The sequence below is a fragment of the Xiphophorus hellerii genome, chromosome 4 (assembly GCF_003331165.1).
Source record: "Xiphophorus hellerii strain 12219 chromosome 4, Xiphophorus_hellerii-4.1, whole genome shotgun sequence".
Taxonomy (NCBI): Eukaryota; Metazoa; Chordata; class Actinopteri; order Cyprinodontiformes; family Poeciliidae; genus Xiphophorus; species Xiphophorus hellerii.
Genome location: NC_045675.1, coordinates 14372514 through 14388782, shown reverse-complemented (window position 1 = coordinate 14388782; position 16269 = coordinate 14372514). Strand labels below are relative to the sequence as shown.

Genomic DNA, 16269 nt, shown 5'->3' with positions numbered 1-16269 from the left:
CTGATCTCGAGATCAATACATATTTGAAGTTAGCTCTCCAATGCCATCATCATAGAAATTATATATATAATTTTTTATTTAAAAAGCAAAATAAATTTAACAAACTGGCACAATTTGCACAACATTTTTTACATGCTTTAGACTGCAATACTATCCTCTGCTAAAACCGCTTTGAGCAGTATACACATATATGTGTAATGTCCTTTTTAAAATGTGTAAGAAATTAACACACACAGAAGCTCAAACTACTTTTTCAAATCTCAATTTACAAATTTGAAATGAATGCAGCAGAACCCACATTTTCGGTGTTGCGTCCTATGAAGTAATACTGCAGCAATGATTGCAGTGTCTTACAAATATATTTTGAAATTATGTCAAATATCCCATGTAAATCACTTGTCTGTTTAAAGTATCCCAGCTAAATCTCCTTTAAAAGTAACTCTTTTTCTCTTTTTGGTGTTTTTTCTCTGCAAAATTTCAAGAACACAAGTTTACAGCATCTTACACCCTAAAAAAGATATTACTCTTTGTTCTGCATTTCTTGCTCTGCAAACATTTTTCACAAGCTGCAATTTTTTTGAAAATGTATAGACTGTTTTACCTGGACTCAATTGGATTTGTACCAGTGTTACAGCTGAAACAAATACAATGTCATTATATTTTCTTGTTTAATACACAAAGTCTTTCAAGCTTTTTTTTTTATTGCACTTGAGCATTTAGTTCATCTTACCTTTAACATGTACCAGCAAATTCTATAACTCCAAGATAATTTGGCAGCAGATGATGGACTAGAAATGTGAACAACTTCATCATTAAAGTACATGTGTACACAAAGTTATCAGAACTTGTTTCCAACAGATTTTGCATAAGCTACTATGAACTGTGAATGCATAGGTTCAGTGTGTGTTGGTGTTCAAACGAGGACGTTTGGTACTTACGACACTCTGGTAACATGCATTTCTCCACCTGTTCCAACTCCTCTGTACAATCTCCAAGTTCCACAGGGGATTTAAGCATACGTTGGCGTGTTCTCAAACCCTTCCCGCATGTAACGCTGCAGTCACTCCACTCAGACCACGGAGTCAACAAGCATGGTATTGTATCTAGTTATTACAAAAAATAAAATACAAAATCATTAAGGCGCAATATACATCTTGGTAAGAACTGCAAATAAAGGCTAATCCCTAAGTTATAAGCGTTGGTGCCAAATGGAGACAGTTTTCAGCATGCTTATGGTTTAACAGGTTGGGAAAGATTTGGTACTACAACTTACGACATTCTGGCATCATGCACTTCTCAACCTCTAGAACCTCTGCACCACAAATGGAGCCATCTGCAGGAGGCATCTTCACCATGCGTTCTCTCCTCTTCATGCCAAGACCACAAGTTGCACTGCAGACATCCCATTCACCCCACTCAGTAACCAGGCAACTGCTGGGAGCTAAAGTTAAGAAGGTTAAGACAGGGAAAGTGAAAATTTTAGATTAGGTCTACAGTGTACATTAAAACAAAATATTACATTCCATGTGCTGAAGAATTTTTAGATATGCTGGAAAGAAAACCTTACAGCATTCTTCATTAACCACACAGTTCTCATTCTCCTGTGTGGGCAAAGTGCACACTGAGCCGTCGTCAGGGAACTGTTTGACATAACGTTCTCGGGAGCGTGTGCCTGTCCCACAGGAAACACTACATGGAGACCATGTGATCCACTCAGACATCATACAGGTGGAGGCATCTGAACAGAACAGGGACAAAGCCAAAATGTCAGTCCTTGAAAGTGCCAATGACTCCGTGTAGGTGAAAAAGAGAAATTAAAAACTTATTTTAAAAATGCTTTTCATCAAATCCAAAGTCAGCACAGCTGTCTCCTAGGAATTTTACTGGACTCCATACTTCTATCTGCAGAAAATCTTTATAGATATGATTTTGTTTTCTAGCAGTCCTTGTCCCTACTTCCAATACCTTCATCCAAAACCATGAGTGAGTTTGATTGGCCAGTGAACAGTCCTGACTTAAACCCCACAGAAAATCTATGCCAAGCTGCGCAGTTGAAGTAACTGATTCATAAACACATACTTTCAGCAGGTCAACTGTTTTGGCTAAAATAAATGTTTGTCCTAATTGTTTTTCCGTATAGTCACATTTTCTGAGGAATTACATTATGGTTTTTATCAGCTATGAACCATAATCATCAAAGTGAACAAAATAAACATTTAAAATGTGATGCACTGAGTTGAATTGATCTATATATGAGTTTCATTATTTAATAAATCAATATTAACAATATTCTAAAACAGCTAAGATTTGATGTAACTCTATGTTGTGGGCAATATTAAATGTATCTTTCTTTTATCTGCTAAAAAAATCAGTTTTTTAGTTGCTCACTTTTCAGAAAACTATTATAAGACAGTGCATTGTGTATGCATTGCATATTTTTCTAGACAATTCACACTGACCTTCATCGCTGCATCCAGGCCCCATACACGGCTCAAAATCTTGAGTATGTGGGCAGGGGACACTCAGGTCCAGCTGGGCCTTCAGCATCCTCTGCCTCATCCGCTTCCCCTTCTCACAGGTGGCTGAGCTGCAGGCAGACCATGGAGACCAGTTGGAGTAGATACAGGTTTCTGGAGTATCATCTGCAACACAGAAAAATTAGAAAACATATTTACACATTTGTCTAACACAACTAAGTTTATTTCAGTGTGTGCTTGGAGGAGACGCAGAGGGGTGTAACAAAAGAGAGAGAGAAAAAAGGTATTAATACCTTCCTCTTTTTCCTCCTGGGCAATGTCTGCTACAATGTCATCAACATTGTCCGGAACAATGTTGCACTGCTCACCCTGGGGTAAAAAAACATATTACTACATAAGCAAACTGCTCTGTGAAATGTATAATGCTCTACACATTATTATGCATAAGATGACCTGTAAAATCTCCCCTCCTGAAAAAACAGGAATGCTTTCTGCATGTGTAATTTGTGTTGATGCCATAAATTACAAAGTAATGTCCCCACAGCTGCCTCTAGATGCCGCTAGAGGACAACAACTGTTGTGTCAGTTTCTGCAAAGCAGTTGGATTTTCAGGTGAAAATGAATTAACAACAAACCAAATTAAAGTAGAATTTTATTTTTTTTCCTGTGAGCATTTTAATTTAAATTCTTTATAATAAAAGATTTAGGCAACCAATTAAATTATCTGAGATATGTTAGGAAATTTAAATATTTTATTCAGTGGTTTATTTATTTATTTTCCAAAGAAATAGGCACAAACAGTAAAAATACAGATGGTTTACAGTAAATAAATTGTTCCCTGCCGGATCTCTAAAATGTTACAATAGTTAAAAACCACAGTAAAGAAGAAACAGCTCATATTGTTTTGTATTTTGGTCAATGACATCACGAGAGGAACAAGAATTGAGCGGATCAGTTGGCCTTAGGAAACACAAAGCAACTTTTAACAGATATTGACAGATTCTGATGCATTTTAAATTCAATTGTACTCAGTTAATTTTAATAGAACCAATTCAGAACAAATGTCTTTTCAAGGCACTTTACCAAAAATATTGAAAATATGTACAGAAATTTGAAGAAAATCAATCCATTTAAACAGGCTGGCAGAGCAGCTATATGATTTGCAAACTTTCATGTCTTCATCTCAATTTAACATTAAATACCCCCAAGCCATTTATTTATCTTTCTTCTTCTTCTTATTATTATTATTAATTTTTATTTATTTATTTTTTGCATATTTGACAGTCATGCGATCATTCAATTTTTGAGAAGGTGCTCTGGTTCTTTTCATGTAAAACTTCCATGTATTCCATTGTTGCCTATTATTTTCTATAAGCAAAGCATTTTACTGACAAAAGTATCAAATGTCAAAAAAGTTTGAATGAGGAATCTGATTAAGGTTTTGCAAATCCATAGGGACAAGAACTAGAAAAATTTAAATATGCACTCAAAACAACTCTGATCATTAGTCGTTTATGAATTGTGTTGTCTCCAGAGGCATGTACTTGTTCTGAGATTTCATATATCATCATATTTATTTTACAAACACAAAACACTGAGCCTGGCATATTTTCTATAGATGAGAAACCATTTCTGAAGTGAGTCTGATTTACCAAAAAGTCTAGCTAGTAGCTTTAGCTGAACATGTTATAATAGTAATATTTTTTTTTAACTTTCAGCCTATATGTATTCAGTTGGAAAGTGGATATTAAAAATGTGCAGTGAAGAACTAAAGTTCTTCATAAATTACACAAAGACAAGTCAGTCGACATAAGAAGCATAAAGTATCACTTCTACATCTTCTATAGCTCAATAAATTGTTTAATTTTATGCAGTTTATTACTTGGTGGTTCTTACAAACTTGAGTGAAAAGAAAGAAAATTGCTGACCCAACATTTCTTTGTTGCCTGAAAGATGAGTAACTGCAGCCCAGCAAAGAACTCCTATAAAATGGAGTTTTCTCACAAAGCTGACATTAACATTACATTAGTCCAACAAAACTGGTTGACTGGATGAGTTAAAATACTGCTGCATAATCTGAGAAAATTGATTTAAATGCATTTATAGGTGATAGCAGATTCCATGCCAGTCTAGAAACTAGAGGATATCATTTTATTTTCAAACCATGCTGCTCTTTTTCTGTTTTTTAACTTTCAAATGCAAAACAAACCTAAAGGTTTTTACAAAAGATTTCTTTTTTTTACTGATTTACAGTGTCTTTCTTTAGAGGTGATATAGTAAAAAGAAAAAACTGCAGAGATTGTAATGCTGAAATTTTCTGCCTGTTAAATCAACTTTGGCTCAACAAGAAAGTCTGATTTCGTTTTGATAATTTCAGTTGAAAATGTCAGTGCTAATGCACACTCTCTATCATAAAACATTCAACAGTAGTTTTTCTGTCTTGACAATACTTCTATAGTTAGACCTACGAAATGAGCAACAGTGGGATGGACCAACCATAAAATTTTTTAAGCCTGAGTAAACTAAATTCATGACTCATGACAAAACTGTGTCCAAAACGCTGTCTAGCCAAACATAAGGACGAAGAAAATCTGAATAAGAGGTGGTTGGGGTGAAGTAGTTCATTCTGCCCCCTGAAGTAAGCTGTGTTTAAAATAAAGAAACTCATGATGGAAAATTGGGCTGTTGCTATTTGGTATCATGGCAAAAACCATGAGATTTCAGGAAATATATCTATAGGGAAGGCAAAAAGACCTTTCTGGCGATACGCTCCACTATGACCCTTGCCACAGAAGTGATGGCACCTCCCTCAGGATCATAAAACGGGCTTTGAGGGTGATCCAGACTGGTAAGAGGGCGGATTTTTTCCGGGGGTGCAGTTGGATTGTTGGGAGCCTGAAACAAAAAGGGAAAAAAAACATTACATGGGCAACAAAGGATTTCTAAAATAACCCACTGTCAGGATTTTGAGAGTAATAATAATAATAAAAAAAACATTTGCACAAGTATAACAAGTACAGAGTTTCAAAGTGACACTAACAAAAGTCACCCAAAGTAAAAGTTTCAAAGTCAAAGAGCAGCAGCAGAAGAGCAGCATACTTTACAGGGGAGATTCTCTTATTAGTCAACGGTAAAGGTCTGCCAGCATGGGGTTGATAGAAGCAATGCCAGAGGCAGTCTGGAGGAATAAGACCAGCCCATTCCTCACCCCCCAACCGAGGCTACTCAGAGGGGAAAAAAAAAAGAGAGCAGCTTTGTTTGGTTCAGTGAGAAGGAGAACGATGGGGGAAATGGTAGTGAGTGGCCACTGATTAAAAGATATAGTAAAAGTAATGACACAAAGGATAGATCTCATTACTCTGTCACAGGCCTGTGCCTTTAATGACTTTGTCCCAGATAGCCAAAGTCCCCACACTTTTTAATAGCCACAACTTCCCAATGCTCTGCTTCACTACGCATTTGTGGATATAGGACTTCTCTAGAATGATACAGCTATGTTTTGTGGTCACCCCGATAAAGGGGCTGCAGCTACGGTTGACATTTTATTTAATATGAAAAAATATAAAAATATTTGGGATGGAGGTTAATGTCACCTTATAGTACTGAGCATAACTCCTGCAATCTGAAAGCCTTGATAATTCTTTAATGGTAACTGAGAATGTCGGAGCATCCTGAATTAAAACTACATTAATGATACCACAATCCTTTGACGAACTGCAACATCTCCCTCACAACAAACATGTGAAAGAAAGGAAGGGTTTCAATTATTCAATTAAAAGTGGTGAAGAAAATTGACATAATTGTGCTCTTAATTTATTAGAATTCTGAAAACAAATACTGGTTCACACACTTTTATTTATTTTGGATCTTTTTTATCTGAAAAGGGTTTACCACACATATTTTTTATTAAACTTGCCTTAAGAAAGTTGCATCTTTGCCAGTTGGTTTCCTTTTCATCATTGGAAACTTTTTTTTTTTTTTAATTAGGGCTTTGGGAAGGTCAGTTGAGAAGCTTAATGTTAGCATGTTTTATTTATCCCAAAACCATTTGGATATGTATGTGGGTTTATTATTCTATTGGAAAATGAAACTATATCAACATTTGAAAAAGCCAAACAAAACTGGATCATGATTCCCAATCACAAATCAAAACTGTATTTTGAAGGATTAAGGCACATTAACAAGCATCTGCAGCCAGTTTTGTTGGCTGTATGTTACATAACTGATTTTTCCTAGCAGTGAACATATAACCCTAAAATCTGAATGTCCGTAAAAGCTGGCTTTCAGCCTATGGCAGTATTCCTGAAAGGTTCCTCAAAGCTGGGAATGTATGATTTTTATGTTCACAAAAAAATAGTTTAGCAGACCAAAGGAATGCAGACCAGCAGTGAAGGTGGACTGGGGGTATACATGGTGACAGGGGCAGTTAGGTACAAATCCACAGTTTTAAGAGGTAAGTGACTGTAACATGGAATCTGAAGTTAGACGTAAACTGTGTCTGTGTTTTAGCAATTATTTTGTCCTTTACACCTGGATTGAAAATGACAGAATAAAGCAACAATACAGATGTTTCTTGTTGAAGTGACTGCATCACTTTTATGGACAAATTACTCCCTCTGGGGGCCTGAGTACTGGCAGTAAAAAGCAATATCAGTGGGTCAAGCTATAATATTTAACTGCAGGTTTTCAGAACACTTGCCTTTTATTATACATGTTTCACAAAGGCATAAAACATTTGAATTTAACAATCAGGACGTAAAAGGTTTTTAGATCCAAAACTGCTGCTCAAAGTAGTGTGAGTGTGTATGGGGTAGCTGGAGTTACATGTGTCTGCCTATGAGCCCCACGGGATCAGCCAGAGGCACACACATGTGGTCACAAAACCTACAGACTAATCTGTAAGTGCTGACTGGAGAGTACAGCTGAAAGCACCTCAGAGTGACTTCTGTGAGGGAGGAGGAGCAGTGCTTACAGCTGTTATGGGTAGACTGGATGGCGGAATAAACTATAATTTATTTTTTTATACCAGAAGTGAACAAACCTTTGCAAAACAACTGACTTTGAATGAGGTCAGACAGACTGATGAAGAAGTAGCGGTCGATATAATGACAAGGTCAAAGTCAGACTTACTTTGTGATGTGAGAGAGGAGGGAGGTTATAAGAAGGGCAAAATAAATGTGCAAAACAGTTTGAGAAAGACTGAAAAGAAAGGCAAAGTGATGGCTTTTTACCTAAGGTGAGCCACAAGTTTGATCACGAGAAATTATTGAAAAACAAACAAATAATTGTTCCCTTTCATTAAGGAAAGATCATAGTTATTTGTTAAAGTGAGTATAATCTTCTAGGTTGTTTGCTTATTTTTGCCAGACAGTGAATAGCCAAGGCTTTAAGTAATAAATGCTAATATTTTGACTGTATTTTTAAGTCAATTGGCTCAGGCTGTTCCTGAACAAGTGCAGCCTTTTGCACTGCAGACTGGAAAAAAATCTGAGATCTGTAATTGTTTCAAATAACTTATGTCTTATATTTGATTTGTTGCAACTTTAGAAATTACAACTAAAAAAACTTTTTTTTTTCATTTTGTGTTCACGGCAAGACCCTTTCAGCAATGCAATGCATCATTCTTGCAATTAACATTCACATAAACAAATGTTTGCACTGACCTCATATGACACACCGCTATCAGTGCCGGCATCCCATGGGATCAGATCCTGGACCACCCTCTGGGCCCAACCACACTCTTTGGTACACAGGTCCTCAGCAGACAGTCCGACGTTCCAGTCTGGACTGGGTCCCATCATGGTTAGGAAAGACATAAGGTGACGGCTTCGGTCCACAGAGAATTCAGCCGAGGGGGCAGCACGCCTGATTAAGAGAGTTAGCACTAAGTGAACCAGTGCAGTTTTTTGGATTTGAGTGGGAGAAAAAAGAAGCAGCAGCTGTTAGCTGCATCCCAACAGAGAGCTGAAATAATTCCAAAGGCATTGGCATAACAAATGTGGTGTCCCTCATGCATCCTGAGGCTATGCTGCACTGGAGCAACTAATGAGAGATGGTTGCCCCAAACAACCCAAATGATGCATTTAGTTAAACCTAATGCATTTTGAAAGGTACACATTTCCTATGTTTGTCACAATAAAGATTCCCTGACATAGACTGCTGGAGTTTTAGAAGTTCACAAACCCACAAATCAAGTAAACAGATAAGACGTATTCATAGCCTAAATAATTTATAAATCAGCTTTTTTCACATAAAGGATAAATGAAAAACGCAATTAAGGAAAATTCCAGCTTAAATAACAGCAATTTTTAGAAGCACAACCTGACTCAAATGTAAAAAAGGCTAAATGACCAACAGAGGTACATGAGACAACATACATTAAGTCTGTTGATCAATTAAATCAATTAAATTAGCTCAGTGGTTATTATTTAATGTTAAACTTATACGTTGTATGCATTTTTGAAACATCAGTAGTAATTAAAGTTGAGATCATTACAGTAAATAAAAAACTAAACAATGCTCTCTTGCAATGTGGAACATTTCAAGACATCATATATTTAGATGCCATATTTTATGCTCCCTGTACCAGACCGCATGAACCCCATTTTGTTCTGTTCCAGCACAAGAGCAAAATGCACACACACACACACATCCTTGGCCATCTGTCTTGCTCAATGATTGACAGCTAAACTAATTACAAGACATTTCCCAGCCAATACAGGATTAATTAGAAATGGGAAGCTTCTTGTTGAAACATAGACAATTAGACAGTCACTCCTTGGCTTTCATCATGCCCATTTACATCCACGTGACCAGCTTAGCCCTGTCCTTGCATAGTCCATTAATGATTGTCTTGGAGGACGTGAAATGGGCATTACTGCCTAGAAACACACTTCTTTACTCCACTCTAGTGAACACTCCAGCTTTATGTCAATCTTAAAAATAAATGATAGAAAAGTAGACAAAAACTAAGCCCTGGAGCAAACAAGTCTGTAACAAATAAGTGAGATAATTAGACAAGTGAGCCCAAATAAAATGGTTCTTAATTTTAAGATGTAATAACTTCAAAAGCTTGCTTAGACTTTTGTGGAGAGTGCTGATACAGAAATTAGAAACTATGATATTCCTATGTGAAAATACAGACAACTCTTGTGAGGATGTCAAAGCTATCTTTTCTTTTTATCATTAATAAAGACAACATTAACTGCATAATGAAAGACTAATTCTGAGGACAACATACAGTATCAGACAAGGTCACTAGTATTGACAATTCTTTATTTTAAAAGTATTTTTGCCATGGCTTAAGGATTACCAAAGAACTGTCTTTTTTATGATAATTTTCAATTATAGCACTCACTGGAAAACTTTTCATTTTTTTCAAAAAGTGGAGCAGTGTTTGATGTACTACTCTGCACAGATAGGATCCACTGCTATCAACCCCAAAACATTGAATGTTGCTCATTAAGGCTGCGTTCTGTTCTTCAAAGAAGATCTTTACTTTGCATTGTTGACAGCTTACTTCCTCTCCTTTTTAGCGGCTAACCACATATAAATCAGGGAACACCAAAGCAGTCTTTGGGTTATTAGGATGACGCCTGACATAGCAGAGTGGGAGAGAACAGGGAGTCAGCATGAGTGTCGGGAAGGCACTCAGGCTGTCAGGAAACTAGTTTAATCGTTAAAAACGGAGGAAGCTGTGGTGCACACAGAGGGTAGATAAATGAAAAAAGCTTCAGTGATGAAACTAAAAGAGGAGAATAATGTTATGATGAGAGAGAAGATATGGGGCAAAAATGAAAGTGGGTTGTCAGAGGCAGTGCTTTCTCAAGATTGAGTTTATCACTCCACTTTGACAAATTTCTGATTTTCACAGAACTGATAAAGAAAAGTAACAAACTGGCCAGATCATTTTTGAATCAACTGTGTAGTCAAGGGAGCTATTTCTGCACTGTATCTGCTACACAAGAATGTGCACAGGTCACAGTGCTAAAGATAATTTATTTAAAACTCAAATGGTTCGGACGATGACTGATCTTATCGACTATTTGGTCAGATTTATAGCTGTCGGTTAAATTTCTGCAGCACTAAAAAGACAAAATGTATTCAAAGCTTTTTTCTGAAAGGAGTCAAATTAAGAAATCTATGACAAAGTTCAGGACAAGATTGAATTCTGCTGTCAAGAAAAAAGGGGATGGGTGGATGGATGGATGAATGGATGGATGGATGGATGGATGGATGGATGGATGGATGGATGGATGGATGGATGGATGGATGGATGGATGGATGACAGGTGTCTACATGACAGTTATATATTTGACAAAAAACATTTTAGTAAATTATTAAGATTGTCTGCTAAACATAAAAATTTAAGAGTTGTTTCATTGTAACCTTTTTAATAGACATGTTGCTAAGAAGTAACTAATTAAATGTTGTTTTGGGGGGTTTTTTGTTTCCAGACAGACTGCTGGGCAATTAAACTTTAACACTGTTTGGTTACATAATTTATTGCAATACATATTGTCATATTCACCAACATTAACACAAATCCCATGTTTTAATATGCAGCCCTAATAACCCCCCCCCCCCCCCCAAAAAAAAAAACATACATTTATTTGTGCTACTTACACTGTTATATACATAAGTATGTCCAGTTTTAGAGATTGCAGATATGAATATGAAACTGAAATTTTAAATGCAGGACAGACAAGAAGGTAATGGACTCAACTGCTTACGACTCAATTTTTTAACATGTTTTTCATTCAGGTAAACAAAGTGTCAATTTGACCCGTTCCTCTGACGTTTGTTGGGGAAAGAAATCCTCCGTTTAATTACAGACACAAAATATTCATACCTTTCCTTGTGTCTAACTAACCTTTCTCACACTACAATCACTTTTGTATGCTGCATACGGTCCCTGTGGAAAGTTATTATTGAAAGCATATGGACCACATCACATAGCTCACTTGTTAGCCCAGGTTTTTCTAATTAGGCTGTTTTCTTCAGATTGGAGACTGATCTCGTGGCCCTGACAGAACCCCCTGCAGTTGAGGAAACAACGCTGTGCTCGCATTCTCAAACTTCTCCCCACAAACTGAGTCAAAAAAGGTTTTTGTTTTTCTCATGAATAAAAAATTAAATGGCTCCTATGAACCTGGGAGAAAATTAACGTGCACCCTGAAAACCAGCGTAGCTGGCAGTTTCAAGGCTCTACTGAGTTTTTACTAATCAGCAAACTTTGGAGGCAACTTTGAAAACAACTGCAGTTTTAAAAAGTGGATGTTATAGATATTTTTGAGGGGGAAAAACAAACCATACAGCCTCAATTTTACTTATAAAGTTTACTTGTTATAGAGTTTTTCATAATAAGACCAATTCACTTAGTAGCATTCTAAAATGTTCTGTGGTTTACCCAGATTCAGTATAAATAACATACTTGTTTTGACCTCAAATCAATTCAAAGTAATCACCTGAAAATAGGCCAGATGTCAAATATATTTTTGAGCTACACACCTCGATTAAAATCTGCATATATATCATTATCACTTTGTTTTATCAAGTTGTTAGATATTTCCAATCAAAGATATGTTATAAATAAGCTAAACATATCCAAAATACTGCTGGTCAGATAGGTAGAGAGAAAGAGGCTTGCAATTTTAATAAAACCTATAAAACCGGAAATAGAGTGAAAAGCAATTTACTTTCAAGGCCTAATTTTACTCACACATTAAGAGGCTGCCAGGCCGGCCACTGAGCCTTCATCTTGATGACTGTCAGGACTTCATCACCCTTTGACGAGAAAGAAATACAAGCTGGGTCAAGACCAAAGAAGTTATTGTTTGAACAAAAGTGACAGTGGAGGACTGGTCAATCAATGTTTACACTTCAGAAGCAGATGGTGTAGTAACAATAGAGAAGGAGCAGAAGAGGCATCTTAGCCATTCAAATATTGTGACATATTATTTAACAAACAAAACTGAACATTAACAGCCACCTGAAACCAGAGAACCATCATGCTGCAGGAAAATAAAAAGTCACATATCCGGTAGATGCATGTAGAACAGTTAAAATATGAACAGATTGTGTGGACAGTCACTGCAAAATCCCTTCAGGGGTCCCTACAATAAAGTATTCTGGAGCTTAACCATGGTTGTTGAAACTGGTGTTACACCTTCCTCCAATCCAAAAAGTTCACTTAACTTTTGTTAAGTGAACCATAAATGTGTGAACAACTGAAAAATAAAGCTGCAAAACGTAGAACATATGCCAAATATAAACATAAACTATGAGTTTTGTTTGTCGGTTTACAATGTTTCTATGAAGCCCCCCTGGACTCAGTCGTGATATAGGTTTAACTAGATCAAAGTAGCAGAAGAAGAAAAGTAAGAATTTTGAAAAACACCAATTAAATGAAGAAAACATTTTTTATGCACAAAGGTCTTACAACTAGATCAAGAAAATCCCTTAAAATGAAATGTGTTATTTTAATTCAGTAGAGTTTGTAATCCTGTGAGCTTCTGCTAGAATAAAATTTACAGGTTTGGGGGTTCCTTAAACTTATGAAGTATTCTCATTCAAACTGGACATTTCATGAAAGAAAAAGTGAAAAGAGTAAAATTCTGATGTATATACCCATTAGAACAAATAGATTAATGCATTAGGAAGTGACTAAAGGATAAAAAAGTTAAGCAAACAAGAAAAAAATCCATCACTGTTTTGTAATAAGTATTAGCTGTAATGGCTGTAATTTTACATATTTACCACCATGATATGAATACATGCAACAGATCATTAAGCTTGTACAAAAGCGAAAACTCACAAATTGAAAAAGATAGCAATGGCATAACCATTATTTTCATCTGTCACTTTTCTTCTTGTCTTTTTCCAAATCTTCTGCACATATTAATTTTTTATTTTTGCTACAAATCTCAATGGAACAAGAGCCATTGTTGTGCTGGCTCCATATATTAATACTACTTCAGGCTTTTTAAAGTCTTCTAATACATTATGCTTAAATCTTGTCTACTACATTTTCTTTCAGGTATTTGTTCACTTAATCACTCAGTGTTGAGTTCGATATTTTTAACTGTCTAAAGTCCTACTTCTTTATCTTGTATCCAATGGACAGATTGGCTAAACTCTTTATTTAACAAAGTTACAGTTAGTTATATTTAATAGCTATCCTTACCATAACATTTGCTTTTAAGTAATAATATAAATGTCACTACTCACTAATTATACTGTAGAGGTTAAAACATTTTCATCAGTTAAATGAATAAATTGTAAAGTGATTCATGTCTATTCTGACAATGAGAAGCAAATGTTTTGCCTTGTATACACAGATGTATTTAACTGTTTTTCAATTAAGGAATCAGGAACGAATTAAGTGATAAAAAATAGCTTTCTATTGTGTTGGTGCATCTTGTAAAGTAGAACCGATGAGTCATTTTTCATTTTGCCATTGACAGCAGACAAACACTGCAGCTCAAATCATTATTTAAAATAGCATCCATATCAATTTTGTACACAAAAGTGATCATCTCGATATTGAATGCCATTTGTCACCATCATAAAATGATTGGTTTAATTCACCTTCTGATTTTAGTGTTGCTTTTTCATTTAGGACAGTTATCTCCTGAACTGACTTCGTTTTGACAGGAAATACAAAATGTCTTCTATTGCAAATTAAACATCCAATCAGATTCCTAAAAATCACATCACCATAGATCAAAAGTGACTTAGAATTAGCATATCCAGATAGGAATGCAACCCATGAAATCCTTCACAGAACTTATGATTTTATTGCAGTTAAAAAATATTGTCTACGTACAAATAGACATAAAAAGCTTGTTTTAGAATGTTTTAGCACTTTTGGAAAATATACACACACATCAGGGACCGAAGAATGAACCTTTACATTTATGTACATGTGTTTAGTTTAAATTATGCACAATTTTGATGCTGACCTTTTTAAATAGAAACACCATGAGCTGGAAGTGAACCTATCGTCAGAGTCCCCCGAAGCCACAAGTCCAAATCTTTCCTGCTGGGGGAGAATTGACCTGTCGTACTCCCTCACACTGGGGATATCAGCCATGAAATTGGCTCACAGTGAGCTGAGGGTAAATTCTTTAAAGGTAATAGCCAAGTAGTGCATGGTTCTCCCTTTGGCACAGAAAACCTTAGCAACCCTCACATATTTTCTTTTTCTGTCATTACCAGGACAACTGTGCATGGTGGTCATACTTTAGTTCCATCAAGAATCCCTCTGCATGGCCAATTCACATTCACCACTCATCTGGACTTTTTAAACTGCTTGTGTCGTAGTTGTGAGGTTGCCTCAGATGCTGCCAAAACATCATGAAAATGAATAAGACATCTGAGCTACATTAGAACCACTAAAGTGGAATTGTTAGCTTTTCAGGACCGCAGTGTCAAGTGTAAGTCAAGTTATTCCTACAAATGTTTGAACATACTAGTAAGTCATAACAAAAGTGGAGTTCATTTTATTCTGCAAGCTTGCAACTTGACTATCTCCTACCCTGTGATTGAGCTCCTCCAGATCTTTATGAAAAAGTGAAAGAACCAAATGGCTGTCAGGCAAATTCGGATTTGTTTTTACATCTTACAATCTTACAAATAAATTAGCTTGATCCTTTAACCTCTTTCAATTTAAAAATTATATTACATGCTATGCATCTTACCTTCACTTAGAATCAACAGACATAAGTTATTGTAAGTGGAAGACTGTTGGAAAACTTAAAATAAGAGCTTATTTTATCAAGAAACACCATAAAAACATATTCAGACAGGGAAGGAACCAGATGTATTTCTCATAACAGTTGTTGGCATTATGCTGCCAATTTGACTGCAAAGCTTACTGTGGACAGACAGAAAGAAATCGTATAGGAACACATCACAATTTCAAACATTTGGCAAACAAAAACAAATCTATCTTTTCTCATAGTTTGAGCATGTACACAAAGAGATTTTTGGTAGCTGAGTCATTTCCAGAATATAGAACTGCTTGAATCTATTAGTGAAGACACATCAAGCAGTGGAAATGGCATCATCTTGTAGGGAACAGATTCATATTGCATGAATAATTCCCATCTAATCTTGACAAGCGCAGTGAACCTTCATTTGTGATGCTTGATTTAGCATGTGTAATTCCCTGTTAGGCAAGAAACTACATTTAAACTGACATCATTGCAAATAAGAAACTGTTAGGGATAGAGTTGAAGTGCTGATATGGTTAATTTTGCCCTTTTGCACTAACTACAATTAGAGGTCTAATATGCATATGCCCTGATTAATATGAATAAAGTTTGTTTATACAGATTTATACCACAAAATTTAGGAGCTGAGCTGCAACTTTTCTGTCACTGTGTCAACAATTTGTAATTCCCTTGTACAACAGCAACATGGATTTTGAAGTCACTTAAAATTTGGTAGCATCCCTTATGTTTAGTGGCAAGATGTGTGAAAAGCCTCAATATACATCAAACGTTCAAATTGATAAAATAAGAAAAATCCTCCTTTTTATTTCTATACACTTACTGGGTAAAAAACTGTGACACAATCAAACATATTTATGTTTGAAAAAAATCACAGGTTACATTATTATTACAATACTCTCATTATTTTTTACCCACATTTTCCACACTTTGTTTGGTTGTAGAAAATTTCAAAAAGTTTGAACTCACAGAGAAAGGGATTTTGACCATTCATCTGTGCAATCTCTCTAGATTATGAATTCACTCATGCGCTTTCTCCTATTCAGCTCATGGCACAA

General features: G+C 35.8%; 1 protein-coding gene across 1 annotated transcript in view; it reads right to left on the bottom strand.

The window, feature by feature from the left end:
* The window catches only part of spon1a (spondin 1a), a 52845-nt gene that overhangs the window by 1351 nt on the left and 35225 nt on the right, over nt 1-16269 (bottom strand). The window contains exons 7-14 of the mRNA XM_032561199.1: nt 12199-12263; nt 8141-8342; nt 5232-5372; nt 2771-2846; nt 2460-2642; nt 1568-1738; nt 1274-1441; nt 939-1103 (exon numbers count right to left, since the gene is read on the bottom strand). Coding sequence (XP_032417090.1) covers nt 939-1103; nt 1274-1441; nt 1568-1738; nt 2460-2642; nt 2771-2846; nt 5232-5372; nt 8141-8342; nt 12199-12263 — 1171 coding nt within the window. The remainder of the gene's footprint in view (nt 1-938; nt 1104-1273; nt 1442-1567; nt 1739-2459; nt 2643-2770; nt 2847-5231; nt 5373-8140; nt 8343-12198; nt 12264-16269) is intronic.